We start from the raw sequence: 25,729 nt of genomic DNA, 5'->3' as shown, positions 1-25,729 counted from the left end.
CAATCAATGAAGAGGTCGAAAATCTAAAAAAAGTTGGCTTCATTAGGAAGGTCAACTATCCTGAATGGGTTGCTATCATAGTAGCAGTCCTAAAAAAGAATGGCACAGTTCGCCTTTGCGTGGACTTTACCAACCTAAATCAGAAAACTCCTAAGGACAACTTCTCTTTACCAAGAATCGACCGACTTATGGACCAAACATGTGGCCACGAGCTCTTGTCATTCATGGATGCCTATAGTGGCTACAACCAAATCCCACTAGCAGAAGAAGACCAAGAGAAAACCTCATTTGTAACAGAGCAAGGAATTTACTATTACAACGTCCTCCCGTTCGACCTCAAGAACGCTAGAGTGACCTACCAACAACTCGTCACCGATATGTTCCAAGACATGTTAGGTGACACCATGAAAGTCTATATAGACGATATGGTCGTCAAAAGCAAGAAAGTTGGAGATCACTTAGATCATCTCACACAAGCATTCTCCAAACTTCGGCGAACTCAGATGAAACTTAACCCTAAGAAGTGCCTCTTTGGAGCGTCCTCTGGGAAATTCTAGGATATCAAGTCTCACAACGCGAGATAGAAGCAAACCCAGATCAGATTCGAGCATTCTTGGACATGCCTGACCCAAAAACAAAGAAGCAGATACAGAAATTGTCAGGAATGGTGGCAGCTCTAAACTGATTCATATCGAGAGCATCAGACAAATGCCAACCTTTCCTACAAATCCTCAAGAAAGGCGAACAGTTTTCATGGAATGAGCAATTAATGTCATCGAGCGTTCTCTACTCTCAAGGATTACTTGTCAACACCACCTGTGTTGGCAAAACCAAATGATGGTGAAACTTTCTTGTTGGACTCGCGGACGCCATTGGACGACTCCTTCCGAAGTTCCAACAATTAAATCTAGAGTTTCAAGGATTTAGTAAATAACTATACTACCATCTAACCTAACCAAATCCAAATATTCAAAAGGAGGAGCAAAACAACGAAAATAGGGAAAGCGTAAAAATCGAGCGAGAACCAAAACTCTAATGATTGCTTTGGTGAAATCGATTTTAAAAAAATAATATAATTACTCACCGGTATTAAAAGCTCCATTAATCCCTCATAGTCCAAATCGTCGTGCTCCAACTCTCTAGCAATCAAGCCGCCTCCATTTTTATTTTATTTTTATCTAAAAACCCTATTCTCTGGAAAAATCTGAATATATATCTGGGTTTGAAACTTAAGCCCAACATAGACTCGGTCCCAGAAATCAGGCCCACATATCCCAAATCCAATCCAATAAATTTTAAATGAAAATTAATTAATTAATTAATTAATACGTATTTAAAATACAGGCGTTACATGCCCTTCACAAACTACCACCCCATATCCCCGTGGGATGAATGCGTTGCTTAAAGCGTCAACGTCATCCCCTATTTCATGTATCTCCAGGTCGCTTACATCTATATCATAAGCATCCCTCAAATTTGCAAAACTTTCCAAAGCAAGCTAATCTACATTTCTAGGGGGAACCCACTAAAAGAAGAACCCTCACAGCGACCATAACTACTCTCCAAAGCAACTACAGACTCATATCTGACATATTCTTCTTCACTCCCAAACCCTACTGACTCTACTATAACCTCCTCCGATCGTGTGTCATCGAAGTCAGACATGGTGTGAAAACAAAAAAAAATGAAAGAACCTAACAAGCAAAGTTTAACTATCAAAACGAGAGAAGGAAAAATGGAAGAGATAGCACTAACCTGAGAACTCAACGATCTCAAAAATCTGAAGAAAATGAAACAAAACAGTAACTCTTCAGTTCCCCAAACCGTCTTATATACGCCGCCCGTTCAATTCCCAATGCAAGCCATCATTGCACTGAACCCTAACCGACACGTCTCCTTATGTCTTGTCTTTTCGACTCCCACAAAATGAAGCGGTTATTATTCCACACATATGCTACATAGTACACACGTGCTAACGTTCTCTCTCAGCAGGTCGCTATAACGTACAAAACGACCTACTGAGATGGGGCTGTGTGAGGGAGTAATATTCACAATCCAATGAATATCAAACTCGTGTCCAGCACAGTAAAGTTAACAACCAACCTCATATCTTCGTCCTCAAAGCTCGCTTTATAATGACTCGACTTGGGCAAGCAACCTATGCAACTCGCGCCCAAAGCAATGCACCACCAACCGATCTTATGTACTCCTCTTGCGAGCTCGCTTCAAAGTGACTCGAGTACAATAGACGATCTCGCCCAGAAGCGATCTCCTCGATACTCGTTCTCCTCATCCCACAGCGGCTTATAACGTATGATGTTATGATTGTTATCAAGACCGAAGCTTCAGGTACGCACCACAGTAAATGCCCTTAACTCACCATCATGGCTCATTAATCAAGCCACGAAATTGAGAGTTGTCTTATATACGCACCACAGCGGCTTGTAACGTATGATGTTATGAGCGTGAAATTGAGAGTTGTCTAATTAATCAAGCCACGAAAGCGAGCCCAACAAAAGCCCAATCAATGTGGCAAGGTTGATTTTTAAAAAATTACAACCGAAGCCGATTCAAAATAAGCACAACTAAATTGCAACCAAGCCCAAGTAGCAAAAGCCTATCGAATCAACGAAGCCAAGAGCAAAAAGCCTATCAAATTTCAGCAGAAGCCCAACAACAATTGTTGGCCACTCTAATTAGAGTTGAATATTATATTTACATATTTACCCTTGTCAAATACAATAAATTACAAATAAAATCAGATTAGATAGAAAATTTACATAATTGCCCTTGTCAAATACAATAAATTACAAATAAAATCAGATTAGGTAGAAAATATGAGCATGGACAAATTTAGAAAACAAAAAATCCAGTCGATAGAAACACTACTGTTAGGAGTTTTCTTTACAGAGTAAATATAAACCTTAAGTCCGGATTATGGACTTCTATTGTCAATATTGAGCTTTCAGTTTAGTATTTGCGTTGTACAATCGACTGAAAAGGGGCAATTGAAAATTTGAATTAGCTAGAAGTGCAATTTGAAGGGTAACTAGAAGGGGCAATTTGAATTAACTAGAAGTGCAATTTGAAGGGTAACCAGAAGGGGCAATTTGAATTAACTGAAAAGAGGCAATTGAAAATTTGAATTAACTGAAAAGAGGCAATTGAAAATTTGAATTAACCAGCTATATCACTTGTTTGGAGTCTCAAATTAAGAATCAAAATTGACAGAATCCGAACCCGTGTTGGCACCATCGTACCATACGATCGGGCCCCAAACTAATTCATCAATGCTTCCAACACACTTCGTTCTTGTTTTTTATCTAAGATAAGCAAAACCGTATGCATAGCCAATAAAATTGCACTTTGTGAGTCTCCCCCATTATCTTGCCCATTTTTTTTTTTCTCTTAAAATTGTACACGTCTTCAATACACATCACCCTGCCACTTTGTGGTGCCAACACGCAAATACACACACAAACACACTTCCAATTTGAAGGCCCATCAGAAAGCACAACATGTGATATTCGTCCAAAGCTATAAAATGAGGACGATACTCATTTGACCCTTTCCCAGAATACTACCAGAAAGTTCCTCACCTACATTCCTCTCAATTCTTCTCTAAAAACCCAACTCCAAAAAGATAGCTTCAAAGATGGCTACAGGAATTGCTCTAAGCACAAGAGCATTCCGTTTTCATGAAAACCCATTCTTCATTCCCAAGCCCACCATTCTCAACTCGTCATCATCTTCTCTTTTGACACAAAAGAGAAATGTTTCTTTGACTATCTGTTACGTTGCTGATGGAACAAGGAAGCAGTTGATTACCCAAATTGAAGAAGAGAATGTGGAGGAAAACTTGAGTTCTACTTCATTACGTGTTGCCGAAAGATTAGCTAAGAAGAAATCCGAAAGGTCTACTTATCTTATTGCAGCACTTATGTCTAGTTTTGGAATTACTTCCCTGGCTATTCTCTCTGTTTATTATAGATTTTCATGGCAAATGGAGGTACTTTATCTTCTCTTTGGAAACTTGGGCCTGTCTCTTTTTTTTCTTCAGTTTTTGTTTCTTATCTTTAGTTTTTTCAGGGTGGAGATATTCCTGTTGCGGAAATGTTGGGTACATTTGCTCTCTCTGTTGGTGCTGCTGTAAGTTCTCAATAATTGAGTATGGAAACATGGTTGTTTGAATTATTTGATGTTTATGTAGATTGGGTGTTGTTCATTTTTCAGGTGGGGATGGAGTTTTGGGCAAGATGGGCTCATAAAGCACTCTGGCATGCTTCTTTGTGGCATATGCACGAGGTTTGAATCTAACAAATTTGAAGCATTGATTGTTTGTGTAAAATGAATTGTGCAAAGGGTGGGGTTGATTGGAATTTGATTTATGAATTGCAGTCTCACCATAAACCGAGAGAAGGTGCGTTCGAACTCAACGACGTTTTCGCCATTATTAACGCTGTTCCTGCCATTGGTCTTCTCAATTACGGTTTCTTCCATAAAGGCATCTTTCCTGGACTATGTTTTGGTGCTGTAAGTCTTCCTGTCTTTGAGTCGACTCACTTCATATGGTTGTTTGTTTAATTCTGATTACCGTTTTAAAGTAATCATCATGCTTAACTGTCAATTGATTAAATTAACAATACCCTTTTCAATATACTTAGTCAAGGTTGGAATGTTGGATCATTAGGAAAAGAGACAAATCTAATGGTTTGAAAGTCTCACATTATATTTGACTTGATAATTGTTAATTGCTAACTAATTTAAATTTTTCTAAGAAAGAGGATAAGCCATGCTTTCGGTTATATAAATAATCTTAAAGTATGTTTAGTGGCATATTAGATGAATACGTCAATGGAACTAGGGAAGTACTTTTGGAAGCAATGCACTGTGTCAAACTGTCAAAGTATACAAAACCAAATACAACACTACCAAATTGTTTGGAACTTTCGAGCTCACACCTTAAGGGGTGTGGTTGTTTGATATTTTATAAAAAAATAAAATTTTCACGCCAAGTATATATGTCAATTAAAGTTTCTTCCATTTCCACTTAAACGTTTTTTTATGATTCTGATATGATGTTTGCAACAAGTAAGAGTGGCGTTCGGGCAACAAGAAGGCTCACTATGGACGCGAACAAATACTTCCATGGCAGTTTACCAAAGTCACTTTCGGTGGTTATTTGCTCAGAAAATATATGTCTATCAATCGAACACGCCATAGGCAATAACCACACCTAATATACCAATATGGATTATACAGACATCTGTTGGATGAGATGGTAACTTTACTACATGCTGCATATATCTGCAGGGCCTTGAATAACAGTATTTGGCATGGCCTACATGTTTGTCCACGATGGCCTTGTCCATAGAAGATTCCCAGTAGGACCTATTGCCAATGTTCCCTATCTCCGCAAAGTAGCTGCTGCTCACCAAGTAAATGTTCACTCCATAGTAGTATAGACGTATAGTACATATTAAAACACTCGTTTCTTGTTTGAATGTTATTTAAAACTAACCATATGATCTATTGTCTACCTTTTAGCTACATCACTCAGAAAAGTTTAATGGTGTGCCATATGGGCTGTTCCTTGGACCTATGGTAGGCTCTCATTTTTATTTTTTTTGTTAGGAAACTTCAGTTTTGTTCGCAATATATATTAAATATGATAATATAATATGCTATATATGGATGCAGGAATTGGAAGAGGTAGGAGGTAATGAAGAGTTGGAGAAGGAAATCAATCGTAGAATAACCAGACGAACGACTGGTTCGTGATAATGTTGTTAGTCGAGCCATTAAAATTCTTTATTGAGTGATTGACTTACTACAATCTGACAACGATTTTGTACCAATGTTATCTGTTGGAGCGAGCGAGCGAGCGAAGAAAAGGTTGTGTGCTGTACGCCTGTACCATATCACTGTATCAAAAGCAAAACTAAATGAAATGATTGAAATTACTAACGTGTGCACTTGTTTTTTGATGATTTTTATGCTCACATATAACATATTTGCAGTTAGAAGGATCAGACGATGTATGATTGTATGAATAGGTTAGCAATTGAGCAGGATTAGACGATGTATATTCGTATCATATTTAAATCCATCAGCTAGTTTTGCAAGTCATTGAATTATTCGAATATCAAGTGAGCCAAACACATTTTGCGTGCAAGAAATTCTCATATAGGTTAGTAATTGAGTAACGGTACTAACTCTCTATATTTAACATGGTTAACAACAATTAATGTCGACATCAAATCGTGGTTAATTTTGAGACGAAACGCTAATAAATTGTCATAGTATATGAATGTTATTTCTGTCGCATTTGATTCTAAATCTACTAACCAGTGGTCCAATAAATATTGTTATTTAGACCAACTACCACAAGCAAACTATATGACCTACATTGACCAGTGCACATGATTCTTAGAGCAAAGAAGACAACAATTTTTGATAAATAGATTGATTAGATTTAGTTGCATAATTAATCATAATTTATTCCGTCAAGGCTGACATGCTGGTGTTTTCTAGTTAATTAAATTAATTAGGACGTGTTGATACTTGATAAATTCAAGTAACGCTTGGTTACAAAATACACATTCATTCGACAGAATCAGCTTTTTGTCCCCACAAATCAGGACGTTTGATTTTGCTTGGACTGGTGTAGGAGAAAAATACTCTGCCTCACAAGTTTACCCTCACTGTTTTAGGCTTGTCAGCTAAAAATTGAAGAGTGAACTTTCACCCTTGCAATTCGATTGAATCTTGAAACCCACCGCCCTCTGTTTGTAAGTGTCTTCAATGTTCAATTTGACATAATTTGGACTTGGTAGGACATGTGATCATTTGGTAAACTGCGCATTCGTAGTTGAAGACCATGGTACATGGTACACCATTAACATTATGATTTTCTGTTTTTTGTTTTTGTTTTTTTATTGTTAATGTGGGCCAGTCTTCCAGATTCAGGGTACCACTATGGGTGGTGTGTGGACCTTATGTAAGTTTGGTTAGTACACGAGAATTCAGATAGGCAAGTAGTAAGTTACATGAGGAATGCTGCCAGTGGGGCTGCTAATGACCATATAGCACCCAAACACCAAAATATGTAGAGGTGTTTATGGTCGGTTATTATCGGTTTCGGTTCTGAGTCTATTTTTAGTGGTTACTATCGGGTTCGGTTTTTTTCGGTTTTTTTTTATATTTGAAAAATTTGGACTCATACCCATTAATTAAGTCGGTTCTGATTTGGGTTTCGGTTCTTTTTCGGGTTATACATTTTTATTGCTAAAATTATTATTTTTAATTATATAACCGATATAAAAATTGGTTTACGGCGACTATAACACTTATCATCGATATTTTTGTCCTCTCATAAAAAGTAATGGTTTTAAATTCAATAATAGTATTTGAAAGTTATCTAAAAACTTTAAATACTTCTCATACATTATATGTATGTGTATATTATACTATGCGTAATGCGTTATATATAGAATAAATACCATATGTATCACAATTGTTAGTTAGCATTGCACATATTCGTTATCCAATATACATACATATAATATATCAGGCACGTACACGTTTATGCATTAGTTAATATAGACAGTGCATTAGTTAATTCATAGTATACGACTATACGTGTAGACATAGACACGTAAATATTATTATTAATATTTATAATACACATATTTAATATAATATTATCAAAAATATATTTAATAATACACATTCACTATTATGCTAAATGTTAAATATATTTAGTATAATTTTATACCTAACAAATATAGAGTGTATATAATAATAATGTTTGGGTTTGCCTTTATTTAGTGTAATATAATACTAAATTCTATATATCAAAATCATACTAATCGGTTCTTCAGTTCGGGTACCCATCGATTTTTTACTATTCGGTTCTAACGGTTTCGGTTTTTTATCGGTTCGGTTCTTGAAGACCCACTTTAAATGGGTCTAACATTTTAGGACCCAGAACCGCTATAAACGGTTTCGGTAATTGGGTACCCATGCACACCCCTAAAAATATTATTCCATTAGTCTTAAATTTGATTGGTGTGATAAATCTAGTCAAATTTGTGGTTTTGTCTAACAGCTGTCATAATTATATTCCAAGAGAAATTTTGTTTAAATAAATTTTAACGAATGACACATTTTCTGCCGTCTATGCTTTAACTTTCAACTGAAGAGCATATCTAGGTGGTAATATCACCTCCCAAATTCTCCAAATTTACTTCTAAAACTCGAATTTCGAGGAAATCTAATTCTAGGTGGAAGCAAAATTCGGCCAAGATCACCTATCTAGCCGCGATCCTTAGAAACAAATTTGGGATTTCGTGATGCGACACGGATGACAAAGTGGTAATGTCGCCTCAATTTTTTTTTTAACTTTGATCTAAACCTACCACGCCAGAGATATCGCCGCTTTTTTTTTTTTTTTACTTTTTCAATTTGGCGCTACATTGGGAATGTTGCGTGGATTTTTTTTTATCACTTTTTTCAACCTCGATGATAGTAGTATTGACGTGCAACATTGGTGACATTACCAATGGCGCGCCTGATAGACCATACATTTATATTTGCGACCACCTGGAGTTGGTCAAAATTTGCGTCAAATTTGGTGGTGATACTACCACCACCTAGAAATGCTATAAGTTTAGAAAATATTGGACGGACGACACACTTTCTGTCGTTCATATTAATTTGACACTTCAATTTTAAAACCTCGATTAGAACTGTTTTTCAATTTTCACATGACAAATTTGATTTGGTTGGCTAAAACTAAGCGTAGGTGACAGTTTTATTTAGCAGCTCCCCATTAGACCCACAAATGGAGTGCTATATGAGCTACTAAAGGGCCATATAGCATCCCAAATACTAAAATGTCATTCCAATGGGGCTGCTAGAAGGGTTATAAATTTGGATGGTGTGATAAACCTAGTCAAATTTGTAATTTTGTCTAGCAGCTGCCATAATTATATTCTAAGAGAAATTCGTTGTGTCCAGATGTTAAATAAATTTTGATGCATCTAAGCGGACTTTCTCCGCCTATGTTTTAACTTTCAACTTAAGTTTAGAAAATATTGAACTAACGCACACACTTTTTCGGGCCGCTCATATTAATTTGGCACTTCAATTTTAAATCCTCGATTGGAACTATTTTTCAGTTTTCACATGACAAATTTGATTTGGTTTGCTAAAACTACCAAAAGAGTTTAGGTGACAGTTCTATTTAGCAGCTCCAATTGGACCCACCAATGCTCTCCATTGGACCCACAAATGGGGTGTTATATGAGCTGTTAAAATGCCATATAATATCCCAAACACCAAAATGCCATTTCGATGAGGTAGCTAGAAGGGTTTTAAATTTGGATGGTGTGATAAATCTAGCTAAATTTGTAACTTTGTCTATCAGCTGCCACAATAAATTTTGGGAGACGGACGATATAATTTCTGCCGTACGTATATTAACTTTCGACGGGCGATAAAAAATGTGTTGTCTGTGCAAAAAAATACAAAATAATGGAACTGTTGTCCATCCATATCATTTAACACTTCAAAACATAAAAAAGCGATTGGATTGAAATTTAAGGTTTTGGCCGGCCATATTTGGCGGACAAGATAAAAACCTTAAAAATCATACGTGGAGGGTTTAGCGGCTCTGTTTTAGCACCCTCTGTTGGACTTGCTCTCAGTGTGGGGGCATGAAATGAACTGACGAAGTGCCCATGCGTGTTACCTACCGGTATTTCTCTTGCCGTACTGAACAATTTGACAAGATCCACTATTTAGTCGCAGTGTTTTCGGTGTAAACATTCTATCTGCAACTGTTTTCTAGCACCTATGTGGCTTATCTTGTCAACAGTGTAATGTGATTACATTTGACTTCTTTTTAAAACCTAAAACCACCAGAGCCTAGGCTTTTGGCAAAAATAAAAATAAAAAAATCATCATGCTCCCTTTTCCTAGTTACATGTTAGCGTCTTTATATTAATTCGGTAGGGGTCCCTCAAAGGCGCCTTAATAAGATTAATTCCATCCCAATATGGATAGCAAATTAGCAATACGCGTTTATCTTGAGTTTTTTTTTTTGGTAAACATGCTTTTATCTTTGGTTGGACCAATTATTAAGTTGTAGAAATGATATGTTTCTATGGAGTTTCAACCCAATATGGATAGCAATACGCGTTTATCTTGTGTTTTTTTAGGTAAACAAGCGTTTATCTTTGATTGGACCAATTATTAAGTTGTAGAAATGATATGTTTCTATGGAGTATAGACCAAAAAAATGACCAAAAACTAAGAAGAGTTTAGTGCAAGTCACCGTCAATAAAAACTAATTATAGGACTATATATGAGTGAAATGTGCACTTAATCAGTTTCAACCGGTTAGCATACGTTTTTTCATATAGACCCTACAAAAGCCTAACATTGTAAAATCAAACACGTTAGCCACTTAGCCCATTGTAAAGTGGACCATTTGAACCTGATTAAAGTAAAGAGTCCGGTTCCTCTATAACCGGGTACAGAGATTGATCTCTGTACCACACACACGTCTCGTATCTCGATGCACACACACACATCTCGGAGCACACACACAGGTATCGAGGCACACACACACATCTCGATTTCGAATCAACGGTGAGATAACACGGTTACAGAGATGATCTCTGTAACCGGTTGTAGAGATCTCGAACCCTAAAGTAAAAGGCCAGTGATTTGTCATCAAGAGTCAAGACCCAATCTCCATAAATTTACTGTGTTAGACACTCAAAAAGAGACAGACAACCCAACCAGAAAAGAAAGGAAAAAGGCCTTGATGCTAGAAAAAAAAGAGAGTGGAAAAATAGGCTACGTGTAAACATTATGATACCACCACGAAGTTGTAGTATGCCCAAGTTCAGGTTTTTTTGTTTTCGTTTAGGCTGACAGCAAATCCCCCACCACAATCCAAAGCTATCTCCACCAACAGTTTTATAGTTGCTTGAAGGCCCTTGTCTCATGTTGAGTGTCATCAGTCTCCACCAATGTCTTGTTTCATTATTGATCCAAGGTGGAGCCCTGTTTATTAGTTCACGAGGAAGTCTATGCAAGGTTGCACACTTGCACGTTTGCAGCACATTTAAGAGGGAGTATATGTTCGGATTGTGGTTTTGTTGGAGACCTTCTGAAGTTGACACTTGTCAATCGGGCCGAAACTTGAATTGAATCTGATCGTTTTATTGGCCCAATCGTTTTATTGTGTTTTTCACTTTTTCTCAGCTCGTAAACACAACGCTATCTTGTACAGCTGTACAAACATCAGCGTAAGATTACCGCAGTCCTTGTGATTAAAATTACCGCTAAGTAAACCCCTATTTATAAACACGAAAGTTGAATCACCATTCACACCCATCCCAAAATCTCACTCACCATATTTCTGGTCAAAATTTCACCCTCACACTCGAACCTTCACTTCTCCAACAAATTTCTCGTGATTGTGTCTGGATAATGTGGAGGTTTTGCGTCACAATGGCATGGGCGTACATGCTTAAGTCTTGACATGTTATATGCTCTTTCTATTAATTGGAACATAATTGTGCTGTTAAAATTCTTGTTAGCAATTCGAGATACAGTAAAAATTCGGTATGGAAATAATTCGTGAATTATTCGGTAATTAAAAAAATAGTACGGTCAAATATTCGCAATATGGTAATTATGCGGTGTTTAATTAATACGTGTTTTAAACGTTTTGTTACAAAAATTTGGAAGTCAAAAATTTGTGATATTATGTTAGTAAATATTAATAATAGTTGTTATTTTTTACAACATAACAAACATATCTAAACAATTTAATTACAAAAATATTGAAACCAATTGAATGGTCCACATAGGTGCCTTCATTTATTTGTTTTTGGATTGAAATTACCGTTTAAATTTCAAAATACACACACACCATGACATGAGAATTTAAATATTGCCCAAAAAATATAAAAACAAAACTTTTGGATTAATTTATTACTAAAAATGTAAGAGTGAGGGACTTAAAGTAAAAGTAAGGACATAAATTACATAAAAAATAACAAAAACGCAACCAAATTTTCATTTTTTTTTTTTTAATTTTTTAGCTGAATTTTTGAAAAAAATTCGACAATAATTCGTATTATTCGTTTCAAGGCAAAAAATCGCAAATTATTGCGAATCTTTCAAACATTCGGAAATATTATACGTTTTGCCCTTCAAAAATTCGATTCGTAAATTATTTACGAATAATTCGGAGAATCGCTAACAAGGATTAAAAGTAGATTGTTTAATAAGTTATAATTGTTTTGTTAAAAGTAGATATAATCATATAATCACTCTTTAGGTTTCCAAACTATTTATCAATAATTTGTTGGAGTTATAAATAGGAACCAGGAAATATGAATATTGCATTTGTCAATTTAAACATAATAATGCAAACGAAACCCTAATTTGACTAGTAAGTTGTAACATAACAACACCACCGTTAGTGCTTTGAGTCAATCTATTACTGTTTAGGTATGCTGCCAATACTTATTATCATGTTTAGAATCGATTTGTCCCAATTTTTTTTTTTTTTTTTTTAAAGTAAGCCCTAATTGTTGTGAATTTCTATTAACCCAAATTTCTATTAACCCAAATTTCTTATTTATTGCTATGACTTTAGTGTTTTCATTCCTGTTGTACTGATAATACATTCACTTGAACCTGCAAGTGGCCCAGATTATGTACTCAACCTTAAAAAGCTATTGAACCCAAGGAACTTTTGTCAGGGTCACTTTTATATATACTAGCTATTTGGCCCGGCCGATGGCCGGACTTGCTACATAGATAGTTAAAGACTCAAAAGCCCAATGTCCACTTAAATACATATTGATAACTAATCATTTAAAAGCTTCCCAGACCCGAGCCAAACTTCTCTAAGTGCTAGGACAAATTACACAATAGAATAACATCCAAGTGAGAAAAATAAAATCCAAACACATTGGCTTCAATCCAGATTGTGATGAACTAATTCTATATAGTGTTACAGAATCATCTAGTCAACTCTATTAATCTAATTTAACGTTACCCGGTTAAACCCATCTTTAAAATCCTCATTAAAATTTGTTAATCAGTGCACTTTCTCAATATACTTCAATATAGCACAAAACCTATACTTCAATTATCCAATATACCCAATTTAAATCGAAAACAACAACACCCAAAATGCATTACAGTAAAAACTTCAATACCCAATAAATAAAAATAAGCATATGAATCTAATAATTAAAATGGTGTACTTGGTTAATGACCACCATGTTCTAGCTTGGGCATGTGCAAGATGACGATAGTTTTTTAGGAAGAGCAACCAAGAGAAAATCATCCCACCGAAACAAACATGTAAAATAAACTCCTAAAAAAAATGTTTCATTGGTTTCTTCACCACATCTTCTTTGATAATAGCTTCGCAAACAACAGACTTGCCTCGACCTTCAATCCAGTTGACAATCAATTCCCATGCAGAATGTGCACTTAAAATCTGCTTAATAGTGGCATGAGTTTGATTATGCGAAGACTTAGGCCTTGTTGTTACATTAGTTGGTGGGGACAGAGTATCAAGGATTTAAGCTCGTCAGGTACTTTTGGAGTTACTTCTTTAAGATGGAGGGCTTTAAGCTGTTCTGATGGTACAGGTGCCACTTCAACTCCATCTGTTTTATTCTGCGACAACATCAATTGATGGTAACTGAGAATAAAGTTCTTACAGTATTTCCTGAGTTGCTTTTTTTAAGTTGAACTGCTTTCAGCTCTTGAGATATATAGCACAGGCATCGTTTCAACTCCATTTGTTTAATTCTGTAGAGATGCAAGGGAATTTAATAGAAATTCATCTATCTTCTTAAGTTTGGATTTAATATTTGTCTTTCTTACTTTGCTTTGAATCTTGGAGTGTTCAAAAGCTCCATGTGAAGAAATAGATTTCTGAGGAATGCTTGTTGTGATGCTTTCAACTCCCAATTGAACAACTCTTTCATTTGAATCTTCAGAAAATGCAACACTTTAACATCAAGAAAAAGGCTTTCAAAATAAGATCAACAGATAATCATACAACTACTATAAGTTACTTTTATTTATGGGCCATTTATTTTCCTTTTTGTTCTTGTTATAAAATATAAAGTTTGTCTGGGGTTTAACTTGTAACCTTATGGTTCGACAAAGACCATGCTGCACAATTATGATCAAGTAAACATTTAGGTTTCTCTACCCAAACTTGAAGCATAAGTAATATTTTGAATGTCATAAAAAATACATAGCAAATGGAAAGGAATCACTACGTACATATAAGATATACCACTAGTTTCCACGAAGCACTTAACATCTTCATTAATACTCATAAACTTATCAATCTATCCATGAACCCAATAAAACCATCAGTTCAAAATAAAACATTAAATATCAAGCATGAATCTATACCACATATCAATATATTAATCATCCATCCTTTGGAATAAACATATAAAAATCAGTAAAGAAAAAAAGGCTCACCTGAAGAAAATGAGTAAACATCGTTTGTAACACCTGAAAAGCAAAGGCGCGCGCAAGTGTCTATGTCTAAGCATACTTTTTCAACCCTATGAGTCTATGACTCAAGTCATTGGCTCAAGCTCAAAAGTAGAAAACATTGGTATGTTAAGTGGAGTCACCTCATTATCTTGCAGCTGCTTACACTTTTCTAAGGTTATAGTAACTTGTATTTCTTGTCACTGAAGACGGCTAGATCATATGTATTAATTAGTAGCTGAGTAAGTACTAATCAACTAAATTAGCAATCATCTATGTTATGTTTTTTCATTTAATCCCTTAGATCCTATATCCATCTCTCCAAAATTAATTTTTTCCAAAAAATTAACTGGAAGAAAAAACTTAATTACTATGGAAAGGAAAAAGTCGACTCACCATTTGCTGGAAAGTAGTTTGTCCCTGATCCTTATTCTCAACTGCCGCATTGAATGGTATTGCAACTTGGTTTCAGAAACCTATAAAGGAAAGGGAAACAGTTGAATGAAAAGTAAACTTTATGCTCATTTTGTTATTGAGCCTACACCTTAACGAAAGCGAGACCAAGAGATACTCAAACATATTCATTAGTCATTTTGAATGGGTGGTTCCGATTAAACTGTGACATTGTTTCCAGATTATATACCATACCTACACCGGGGTAAGTGCTCATTACAGTAGTGTACATATAAGATACGACAGCCAATCATAAACAGACACCTAGAAAAGATGGTACATAAAATACCTAAGAGGCTAAGAATCACACGGATTACAATGTTACTATGTTAGAGTGTTAGGCCAAGGAGAACACCTAATTTAAACCTACAATGAACATTTTATGATGAAATCAACGAAAAGATGTTTACCTGGCAAAATTGGCACCTGGAGAACAAAGGCTGAAGGTGCGGGTGTCGAAGCAAATCTGCAGCCTGGAAAAACATAAGATAAGTCTTGTAAGTTACAAATGAATAATTGATAGATACAACAAACATGAAAATAAAGTATGAGCCATATGCAAGTCTACGTCCAAGCTCCACATGGACGGAATCTTCGCATTTGACTCGAAGGTCTAAAGGAGTCAACCCCAGGAACATCATTCAAAATTTCACCATGATATAATCATTTTCATAACATTCTCTTGGACAATTACGACAATATGAAAGTTTTAAGATCAAACTTCTAAGAAAAATCCAATTGCATGCATTCATGTTATCCTTGAGGATCTCTTTGATGCATCAAGTCCATACTATCTCAAGAATGTTACTACATTGACCACTACCCCATTTCGAGATCATCTGACTTGCGAATGGTGCCAGTGACTGAAAATAAAGAGAAAAGCATGTACACTGGGTCTAAGTTCTGGATTTTTCCGCAACATGCTCTTTATAAGCCCTCTCCTGAACACAGATTACTTAGAGATGAGAAAGACTATCAAATTAACTTATCAAAACCTTCATGATTCTACGCTCGTTCACATCCATTGTGAGCTTGACCAACATGAGATACACTATATTGCAATCCAGACAGCTCCTTAAATCACAGAACGTATTACGTGATTGGTGAGCATGTACTCGACATGCATTCTTTTAAGAGTTAAGAAAATGGACTCACAATGCTCGAGAATATAATGTAGGAAGTGGCGCCACTATAGACTTGTTTATTTTGTTGATAAGCCCTTGCATGTCCTGTACAGAGAGGAAACTGTAAGTGCAATTTCTTGTATCACAGAAGTTGTATATCCCAAGTCAACGTGTTTTAAACACTAATAATCAGATCATTTATCATACTATTCAATGTAGATTGTTAAAGAGTAGACCATACACAATAAATGACAGAGGACACCATATGAAGTTCTACATAAATGATGCCAATAAAAAAAAAATTGCCTTTAAAACTGCTCAATTGAAATTATTTGAGCTTAAAGAAAACAGTTTGTTGGGAGGTGCTAAGATTCAACTAGCTTTTGACCCCGTCCTACGAACGGGTGTCGTTATATTAAATTATTGTAAAAAATATTAGCAACTATGCATAGCTATGAGATATGAAAATTATATTAATTAGTCATTCAAATTTTTTGCACCACTCTCTATAAAAAGGAAGCATCAAACCTTGATAAAACTCATAGACTTCTTTTTGTTGTTAGATTTAATAATAGAAGTTTGATTGAAGTTTTGTGAGAATGCTCAATGTGACGAAGATAATATTGAAGCTACTTGAATAGCATGACATTCTTAATCATAATAAAAAAAAAATTATGATAAACACTTCTTAAAATGCAAAACTATATTTGTCGAGACATTTATTCTCTCTACATATAATACAAACATGTTTTAGGGTCATTAGTTCAATGCATTTGCATCAAGTTTCGATTTTCCATTAATTATTCTTTTTGAGGTAAGTTCAATGTAGTACATTGCATTCAGTTTTCAATTTCTCATTAATTATTCTTTGATGTTAGTTCAATCTGGTTGCATCAAGTTTCCGATTTCCATTAATTATTATTTGAAGTTAGTTGGTGAAATTGCATCCACTTTATAATTTCCGCTAGTTATTCATTAAGGTTAATTCAATCAAGTTGCATCCAGGTTTTCGATGTTTCAAGTTAATTAGTCTTTGAGATTAGTTTAATGCATTTGCATCCGTGTTCCAATCTCCGTTAATTTACTTTTGAGAGTAGTTCAATACATCTCAAGATCTAGTTTCGATTTTCCATTATTTATATTTTGAGGTTAGTTGAATGCAATTTGCATCCCATTTCGATTCCCATTATTTTTTTTTTTAGGTTAGTTCAATGCAGTTGTATCAAGTTTCCGATTTCTCATTAATTATTATTTGCGGTTATTTCAATACATTTGCATCCAATTTTCAATTTCATGTTAATTAATTGTTCTTTAAGGTCAGTTCAATGCATTTGCATTCAGTTTCTGATTTTTGGTTAATTATTCTGTGAGATTAGTTTAATGCATTTGCATCCATTTTCCGATTTCTCGTTTATTATTTGATAATATTGCATTTGCATATAGTTCCCGATTCCCAATTAATTATTGTTTGAGCTTATTTCAATGAATTTGCATCCAGTTTCCGATTTCCCGTTAATTACATCTTGAGGTTAGATCAATACATTTGCATCCAATTTATTATTTATGCTTTGAGGTTAGTTCGATGCAATTACATCTGGTTTCTGATTTCCCGTTAACTATTCTTTGAGGATATATCAATGCATATTTGCATTTAGTTTTTGATTTTCCACCAATTATTCTATGAGGTTAGTTCAATGCGGTTGCATCCCAAGACGATTTTTGATTTTCTCGTTAATTATTTTTGAGTTTAGTTCAATGCATTTGCATCTAGTTTCGGTTTCCCATTAATTATTATTTGAGGTTTGTTTGGTGTATTTGCATACCGTTTACGATTTTCTATTAAATATTTTTCAAGGATTTGCATCCAATTTCCAATTTTCTGTTAGTTATTCTATGACGTTAGTTTAATGCAATTTGCATCCAGTTTCCGATTTCTAGTTAATTACTTTTTGAGTTTAGTTTATTGTATTTGCATAAAGTTTTCAATTTCCCGTTAATTACTCTTTGAGCTCAGTTATGTATTTGAATCCAGTTTTTGATTTTCTTTTAATTATCCAATGTGGTGTGTAATACCAACTTCTACTAATCCATCTGTAGTGTCCTTGCAAACATGACATAAAAAATAATTATATTTGATTTACTATGTTGGATCATCAAAGATTATCTAGTTCCCGATTTCCGTTAATTATTCTTTAAATTATGCATGACTCACTATGTGGAATCTGCAAAGATTATCTATGAACGGGTATTGTTATATTAATTATTCTAAAAAATATTTACAAATATGCATAACTATTATATATTAATATTATATTGATCACTCATCCAAATTTCTTATAACGTGAAAACCTCACTCTCCATTAAAAAAAAACTCACATTTGATAAAACCCTCCAACTTCATTTTGTTGTTTAATAATAGAAGTTTGATTGAAATTTTGTGAGATTGCCTAATAAGGCGAAGTTCATATATATTGACGCTTACTTGAATAAAAGGAGTTACCAATCATCTGAGGAAAGAGATAAGATAAACACAATTCTAAATGCAAAACTATACTTATCGAGACATTCTCACAACATATAATTCAACTATGTTTTGAGGTTAGCTCAATGTATTTGTATCCAGTTTCTGATTTTCCATTATTTATATTTTGAGGTTAGTTCAATGCAGTTAAATCTAATTTTCGATTCCCGTTATTTTTTTTTAGGTTAGTTCAATGCGGTTGCATATAGTTTTCGATTTCTTGTTAATTATTCTTTGCAGTTAGTTCAATATATTTTCATCCAATTTCCAATTCCCTGTTAATTGTTCTTTGAGGTCAGCTCAATGCATTTGCATCCATTTTCTGATTTCCCGTTAATTATTCTGTGAGATTAGTTTAATGTATTTGCTTACAATTTCCGATTTTACGTTTATTATTTGATAAGGTTGCATTTGCATATAGTTTCCGATTTCCCGTTAATTATTGTTTGAGGTTAATTCAATGAATTTGCATCCAGTTTCCAATTTTCCGTTAATTATTTCTTGAGGTTAGTTCAATACATTTGCATCAAGTTTATTTTTTAAGATTAGTTCAGTGCAGTTGCATCCGGTTTCCGATTTTCCGTTAATTATTCTTTAAGATTAGTTACACGCATTTGCATCATGTTTTCAATTTATAATTAATTTATCTTTGAGGGTTAGTTCAATGCAATTGCATCCAGTTTTCGATTTCCCGTTAATTTAATCTTTGAGGGTTAGTTCAATGCATTTGCATCCAGTTTCCAATTTCCCGACAATTATTTTTTGATATTAGTTTGATGTATTTGCATCCAAGTTTTGATTTACCATTAATTATTCTTTGAGGTTAGTTTAATACAGTTGTATCCATATTCTGATTTTATATTAATTACTTTTTAAGATTAGTTTAATGCTTGCATTTGCACTCAGTTTCCGATTTCCCGTTAAATATTATTTGAGGTTAGTTCGATGCATTTGCATCCAGTTTTCGGTTCCCCATTAATTGTTTTTTGACGTTAGTTTCATTCAGTATTATATATGTTTTAAAATATTTGTCATTATTGCTTTGCCATTATTTTTTTTTTCGTTATTTTCTATTGTATATTTTGTGATGTTATTTTTTGTATAATTTAATTTTCCACATGTAATTTGTTTTGGATTGGTATATAATTTATTTAAGCCCAACGTCCACTTTAATGAATCTCAATTATTATTATATATATAGTGTTGAAAATTTATAAATTTATAAATTTAATTGGAATATGTCATAATTATTGTGGTTGAGAATAGTGATTTTGGAATCCTTGACTATGAATAAATGTTTAAATCCCATTGTGGATGACGATCAAATCGAAAGGATTTTAGGAAAATCGTTTTTTTCGGTGGAAACTATTATTTTTAGCAATTTAGTTTTTGTCTCATTTTTTTTTTCAGAATTAGCTATATTGTTTAGGAAAAGTTGGAGACTCTGTGAAACTCTATATGGGATTATTTTTCTGTAATTAATTATAGTATTTAGGAAAAGTTAGAGACTCTCTGAAACTTTAGATGAGATTGTTTTCTTATTTATATATATATATTTTTTTATAAGTAGTAATAGAGTCTGCGAGTGTTCCAAAAAATAGACTGGTGATGGTATAACTATAATATAGATCTAAGGAATTGGAATACATAATAATTATTGTGGCTGTAATTGTGATTTTTTGAATCCTTAACTGAATAAATGTCTAAATCACACAGTGGATGGCGCATCAAATCGAAAGGGTTTTACAAAAATCGTTTTCGGTGGAAGTTATTGTTTTTAACAATTTAGTTTTTTGTCTCCTTTTTTTTTTCGTAATTAGCTATATTGTTTAGGAAAAGTTGGAGATTCGGTGAAATTCTAGATGGAATAGTTTTTTCGTAATTAGCTATAGTGTTTAGGAAAAGTTGGAGAGTCTATGAAACTACAGACGGGATAATAGAGTTTAGAAAAAATTGGAATCTCTATAAGGGTATAACTATAATATATATCTAAGGATAAAGATAAATATTTGTTTCCTATTTTATCTCCTACTTTTTCTTAATTAGCCATGACACGTGGACACTCTAGAAACGCTTCCTCAATTGAAGAGGTAGAGCTATAATATATATATAAAGATATACAAATACAGGATCTAAGCACCTTTTAAGTGACATGAAAATACTGCAAAAGTGATAATAACAATAAACAACATTCCCAGCATTCAATGGATACCGTAGTCACATCAGTTGAGAAAAAGGTTAGAGGAAGGAACCAATAGTCTCATATTGGGCTAGATTAAAAAGAAATACAGCTCATCAAAATATGTGCAGTATAAGATGGAATTATAAGTGGGTACTTCTTAGTTGATGGGCAGTTTATTTATCTTTAAAATGTTCATGGAATTATACGTGTTATACACGCTCTTTTATCCTCTCTAGTTTCATGTTAGTATGTTACCGATTTACTCCGACCTAGAGGCGCAATTGTTAACACTGCAATGTCCTCTAATGTAATGAACAAACAAAAGCCAAGCAACAACATTCACGTATTGTTACTTCAATTCACATAGCAATATAGCAATATAGTTGAAATAGACGGATCCAATTTCAGGTACCAATAAAGGTTAGCAATTACTCGTTCACACCACTGGAATGGACTGCAATTTCACGGGCTGCTGGTATATTTCTTACCACTCCAATCCTAATCTTAATCAGTCGTCCACTGGACCACGGCAGGAACCACAATCTCATCTTTGGTGGTGGAACTACCATAGGCTTTCTTTTTTGTCTCCCTGCCGGTTTTTTCAACGTAGCATGGATTTTCCCACCATACATTGCAGCAATTGTGGCCGCAAGTGTAGTCTGTAATGCCTCCCCACACTCGTCATCTAGGTGTGATGGTTTGTGGCTACTCAACATCAGTAGAATCACAACATCAATTCCCTCAGAGTAGGTCAGTTGGAAGTTAGCTGTCACTTCACGCTACAACTCTCGGTTGCCTAGGTGGTGGTATCATTTCTGCCTTCACTTACCGCATGCTTCATCACAGAGAAAAATTCATAAGCTTATGGCTGGTATCCATCTTTAGTGGCCTTAAATGGATTGTTGGGTCAGCCCATGCTTTCCTTTGAAACATCATATGCTAACCGTATTCAAATATCCACACGCCCCATAGTTAAAATAGAGCAACCAGGACCTCCTGTGATCCAAAGAAGAAGAGGGTTCTCAGTTGGCTTGTTCTCAGACTTGACGAAGTAGTAGAAGTACTGAACATCATTATTATCATCTACCCTCACATAACTGAAAATACACCAAAAAACAATCCCAAAAAATCCGAAACAATCCTATCAAGAGAATTCCTCCATCGACAAAACATAAGAACGGTCACCATCTTCCTTAGCCTCTTCATCATCACATCCGACCTTCCACTCAAATCCCCATTATCATCACTACTTTGATAAATAGAATAGGTAGATTCTAGTTCTAATTGTGTATTATCTATGTGGAGAGGAGTCTATTTCCAATTCGAGGCCCCCGCTCCTTTTATGAGCAGCCTAAAGGTTCTTCCACAACGATATATCCCTCATCGGATTCTCCACTTCTTGATACCACTCTAACTGTTTCTAATCTATTGCTTTCAACAATTTCAATAGGCATAGATCATGAGTCCTCATTATTTCACATCACAACTCCCCGAATCTAATGTGTCTTGCTCTCCAAACTTTATATCCCCATCAACATTCTATTCAAATTTGAATCAGGGCTTATCTAGTCATTTGCGGTTCAGATTGAACATATTCCATCTCCACCTCACTCTCTACTTTCTCCTCCACACTATCTAGTTTCTCCTCGTCAATGTTTTCATCATCATCAATATTATGAAGGTCTCCGTTCCTTCGGGTTCGAAAACACCATTTTCACCTCCACGGACTCCATATTAACAACAAACATCTTCATGTGAACCTCCAAGGTCCCGTTTCTCTGATATGTCACTCTCAACCTTGGCCTCGGGGGCTTAATATAGTTGTTGTTCTTCCAAAAGCAAAAGATATAGACAAAAATAAAAATGAAAATAAAGGAGACATTATTTTTTAGATTCCCAAGTGACACTTAAAAAAAATATATAATGGCCTCTCTCAATGAGGGATTTGGGTGTATCCGAATAGCACTAACCCCATTCTTGCCTCGCCTTTGCTTTTTGTAGGTTATTTCAAGAGACCACGGCTTTGGTGAACCAACAAAAGGGTTCACCGAAATAAATTTCAATCCCTAGATTATCATCAAACCCATGCTGTTAATAAGAAAAGGTTGGGATAAAAGTGGAATAAAAGTACCTTAAAATGTGCTCCAATCAAGAAAATTTAGAAGACTTTGAGGATTCTGCCTAGTGTTGGGGGGTATCAGCCCCGCTACAAAGGAGCACTTCGAGGTGGTCATCAGCTCTTGATGTTCTGCCACTACATAATCTTTGTTTTGTCTAGAACCGATCAAATTTTGATATATCACCTGTATAGAGAGTATAAAAGATTAAAATATAATCAATATGACTACTAATAAGAGTGAAAAAGATAATCATATATATTGAGACAAAGCCATGAATACCTCCCCAGCATAGTGAGATATAGTAAAATCAGTGCGAGAAAGCTTTGGCTTGATAAAGCGCTTGTTATTTTTAGAATCATTGCAACGGTTGAGAAGGCTAGATGATTTTTTTTCTTTTTCTTTTAGAGAGTTTGGGGTTTTCGGGGTGGATGACGAACAATTAAAAAACCAAAGAAAAACAATTAAAACATCGTGGATCAACATTAAGATTAAGTATATTTTCAACATGCTACAACACCACCACATTTTACTTCAGGGCTCAATAACAAACAGAGGTTGCAAATAAAAGAAAAAGAGAACTTCCGAGTTCAGGCAATGGGTGAAGCAAAATGAGCATAAAATTATTTGTACACCGAAATTGTTCAGTGACCAATTTAAATTCAAACAATATTGTAATGGTTGTTTTAACTCCACACACACGCCAGAGAGAGAGAGTACCGCGGTCAACGCTGACGGCTTTCCATCCTCCGTGAGTACCTCAACTACGGTTCTTGACCGATCGGCTGAAGTAAAAAAGAAACAAAAGGTAGAGTTACACAACAAAGCCTGTGCATGACATGATTTACAAATTTTCGGCAGAACCACCACTTGTTAAGCAGGAATTTGTTTGTTTTTCTGCAAACTTTAATAAAAATCGACCTTGAAGAATCTTATTTAAAATGTATGACGCAAATACTTTAACTGATCAGTAGAAGAAAGAAAAAAAAAAAAAGAGGATTACTGTAAATACCTTGCTTTGAGAAGTAAACGAATCTAGTAAAATTGTTTTGTTGTTCTTATAATTTGAAATCAAGGGCATCTTGAGTTACTAATTTGGAGGAGGGGCAGAGGAAGAAAAGAGAAATAAGGATAATAGACTTTCTCAAATTTTTGGTTTTTTGGGTTTTTATGCGTACAAAAGGGGCACTGATTGTTTTTGGTTAATAGTTGGTAGTGTTTTGTAGAATTGAAAAAAGAGCGTGGAAAGATGTTTTTTATCTATTTTGGGTTACGAACAATTGAAATCGGCAAAAAAAGGCGTAGAATTCATTTTTTTATGAAAAATCTGATGTGTCAGTCTCAGAGAAAAAAGTGGGGCTGACGTGGGTCATCGGGAGCATTTTCCATTACTCCGTATTAATGGTCTTTGATTAGCATTTTGGGCACGGTAAAATTATTCTGGCACGCAAGTGCAATGCACATGTTTGTTTTTCGTGCTTATTTTATAATATCTATCCGAAACGATGAGCGTGAAATTTATTCTGACACGCGCGATGCGCCTGTTTTTTGTGCGTACTTAGTTTATGCTAGCCTCCATACATCTGTATGAATCAAATCAAGTCTACTAGCTTTCAGGGTCTGACCCATTCTCTGAAAATTCACCCGCTTATGCTTTCCAAATACACAGTTCTCACAGAAGTTAATTTCAGTCGACTGTAACTTTGGGAGTTTACTAGAAGAATGAAGGATTTTCATTCCTTTCTCACTCATGTGACCAAGTCTGCAGTGCCAAACATTCAGATCCTCTTTCCCATGTGCCACGGCAATCGACTCACAACCATGTGTAGTCATGTAGAGAGTACCATCTTTCATGCCATTTGCAATAACCATTGAACCCTTCGAGACCTTCCAAGTGTTACCGGTGAAGACTGTAACAAATTCTTCACTTGCCAATTGTCCCACATAAATCAAATTCTTCCTCAAATCCGGAACGTGTCTGACGTCCCTCAATAACCATAACGAACCATTCATCTTGACATGCACGTCACCCTTGCCGACAATGTCACAAGGTTGCTCATCATTGAGAAAGACCGTTCCAAGGTCACCTTCGGTGTAGTTCTCAAAGAACTCTCTATGTGAGGTAGCATGAAAAGATGCGCTGGAATCAAGTACCCAAGACTTCTTCTTTTGCTCCATCGAACATATTAAGACATCATCTACCATCTCAACAACATTAGCTTCTTGATTCTTTTTCTTGTTCTTATTAATGTTGTTGTTTCTTGGTGCTGGGCAATTGGGACTATAGTGGCCAGGCCTACCACAGTTGTAGCATACAACTTCACTTATGTCTTGAGGTTTGTGTTCAACGCTTTGCAATCGGGGGGCTTGAGATTTCGATCTCCCCCTCCACTTTTTCTTACCACGACTCCTGTTTGAATTCCTTCCCCTACTTTCAGTGCTCAATGCCGACCCTGAAGTTGACCCCGAAGATGAAGGACAATCCTGTCTCCGGATTTCCTCGATTAGTACCATACTAACAACATGCTCAAACTTCAACTTGGTTATTCCCGCAAAGCCGCCATAGTCGCCTTCCAACTTGGAGGCAATTGTCCAAGTATCACCAAAGCTAGCACCTCATCACTAAATGTAATCTCAACCGACTCCAATTGGTCCTTAGTTTGGTTGAATTCATTTAGGTGATCCTTGAAGGAGGTCCATTCCGACATTCTTATACTAAATAGCTTGGTGATTAAATAGACTTTGTTCGCAGCCGAGGGTTGTTCATACATTG

The 25,729-nt window shown here is 35.1% G+C and overlaps 2 protein-coding genes across 5 annotated transcripts; one reads left to right on the top strand and one right to left on the bottom strand.

The window, feature by feature from the left end:
• Positions 1 to 3,511: 3,511 nt before the first annotated feature.
• LOC147513479 (beta-carotene hydroxylase 2, chloroplastic-like) lies at positions 3,512 to 5,967 on the top strand. The gene is made up of 6 exons (XM_086596542.1): positions 3,512 to 4,009; positions 4,090 to 4,149; positions 4,234 to 4,305; positions 4,399 to 4,533; positions 5,548 to 5,604; positions 5,701 to 5,967. Exons 1-6 carry the CDS (start codon positions 3,656 to 3,658, stop codon positions 5,779 to 5,781), a joined length of 759 nt encoding a protein of 252 aa, XP_086452668.1. The 5' UTR covers positions 3,512 to 3,655; the 3' UTR covers positions 5,782 to 5,967.
• Positions 5,968 to 13,121: 7,154 nt separating this feature from the next.
• LOC147513478 (serine/threonine-protein kinase Nek1-like) lies at positions 13,122 to 24,230 on the bottom strand. Of its 4 annotated transcripts, none has more exons than XM_086596544.1 (7): positions 22,971 to 23,014; positions 16,168 to 16,241; positions 15,902 to 15,953; positions 15,423 to 15,485; positions 14,956 to 15,035; positions 13,930 to 14,056; positions 13,122 to 13,854 (listed from the first exon to the last, which is right to left on the bottom strand). In XM_086596544.1, the coding sequence occupies exons 2-7, from the start codon at positions 16,236 to 16,238 to the stop codon at positions 13,849 to 13,851; spliced, it is 399 nt and encodes a 132-aa protein (XP_086452670.1). In that variant the 5' UTR covers positions 16,239 to 16,241; positions 22,971 to 23,014; the 3' UTR covers positions 13,122 to 13,848. The 4 variants fall into 4 exon arrangements, 2 of the variants coding, with proteins under 2 accessions (XP_086452670.1, XP_086452669.1); XM_086596543.1 differs by having other exon boundaries at positions 13,122 to 13,719; XR_015215477.1 differs by lacking the exon at positions 15,902 to 15,953 and adding exons at positions 23,677 to 23,741; positions 23,969 to 24,230 and having other exon boundaries at positions 13,159 to 13,719; positions 13,930 to 15,035; positions 22,971 to 23,142.
• Between the last annotated feature and the right edge of the window lie 1,499 nt (positions 24,231 to 25,729).

The sequence above is a fragment of the Coptis chinensis genome, chromosome 3 (assembly GCF_015680905.1).
Source record: "Coptis chinensis isolate HL-2020 chromosome 3, ASM1568090v1, whole genome shotgun sequence".
Lineage (NCBI taxonomy): Eukaryota > Viridiplantae > Streptophyta > Magnoliopsida > Ranunculales > Ranunculaceae > Coptis > Coptis chinensis.
The sequence above is the reverse complement of the archived record's forward strand: the minus strand, read 5'-3'. Positions and strand labels throughout refer to the sequence as shown.

Excerpts from the sequence above, each read along its gene's own strand:
- LOC147513479 (XM_086596542.1), top strand. The coding sequence starts at position 3,656 with ATGGCTACAGGAATTGCTCTAAGCACAAGAGCATTCCGTTTTCATGAA. Across the intron at positions 4,306-4,398 it reads CTTTGTGGCATATGCACGAG|TCTCACCATAAACCGAGAGA; the intron begins GTTTGAATCTAA and ends TATGAATTGCAG. Across the intron at positions 4,534-5,547 it reads CTGGACTATGTTTTGGTGCT|CTACATCACTCAGAAAAGTT; the intron begins GTAAGTCTTCCT and ends TCTACCTTTTAG.
- LOC147513478 (XM_086596543.1), bottom strand. The coding sequence starts at position 16,238 with ATGCAAGGGCTTATCAACAAAATAAACAAGTCTATAGTGGCGCCACTT. Across the intron at positions 15,954-16,167 it reads ACATTATATTCTCGAGCATT|GAGAGGGCTTATAAAGAGCA; the intron begins GTGAGTCCATTT and ends ATCTGTGTTCAG. Across the intron at positions 15,486-15,901 it reads ATCCAGAACTTAGACCCAGT|GCTGCAGATTTGCTTCGACA; the intron begins GTACATGCTTTT and ends ATGTTTTTCCAG.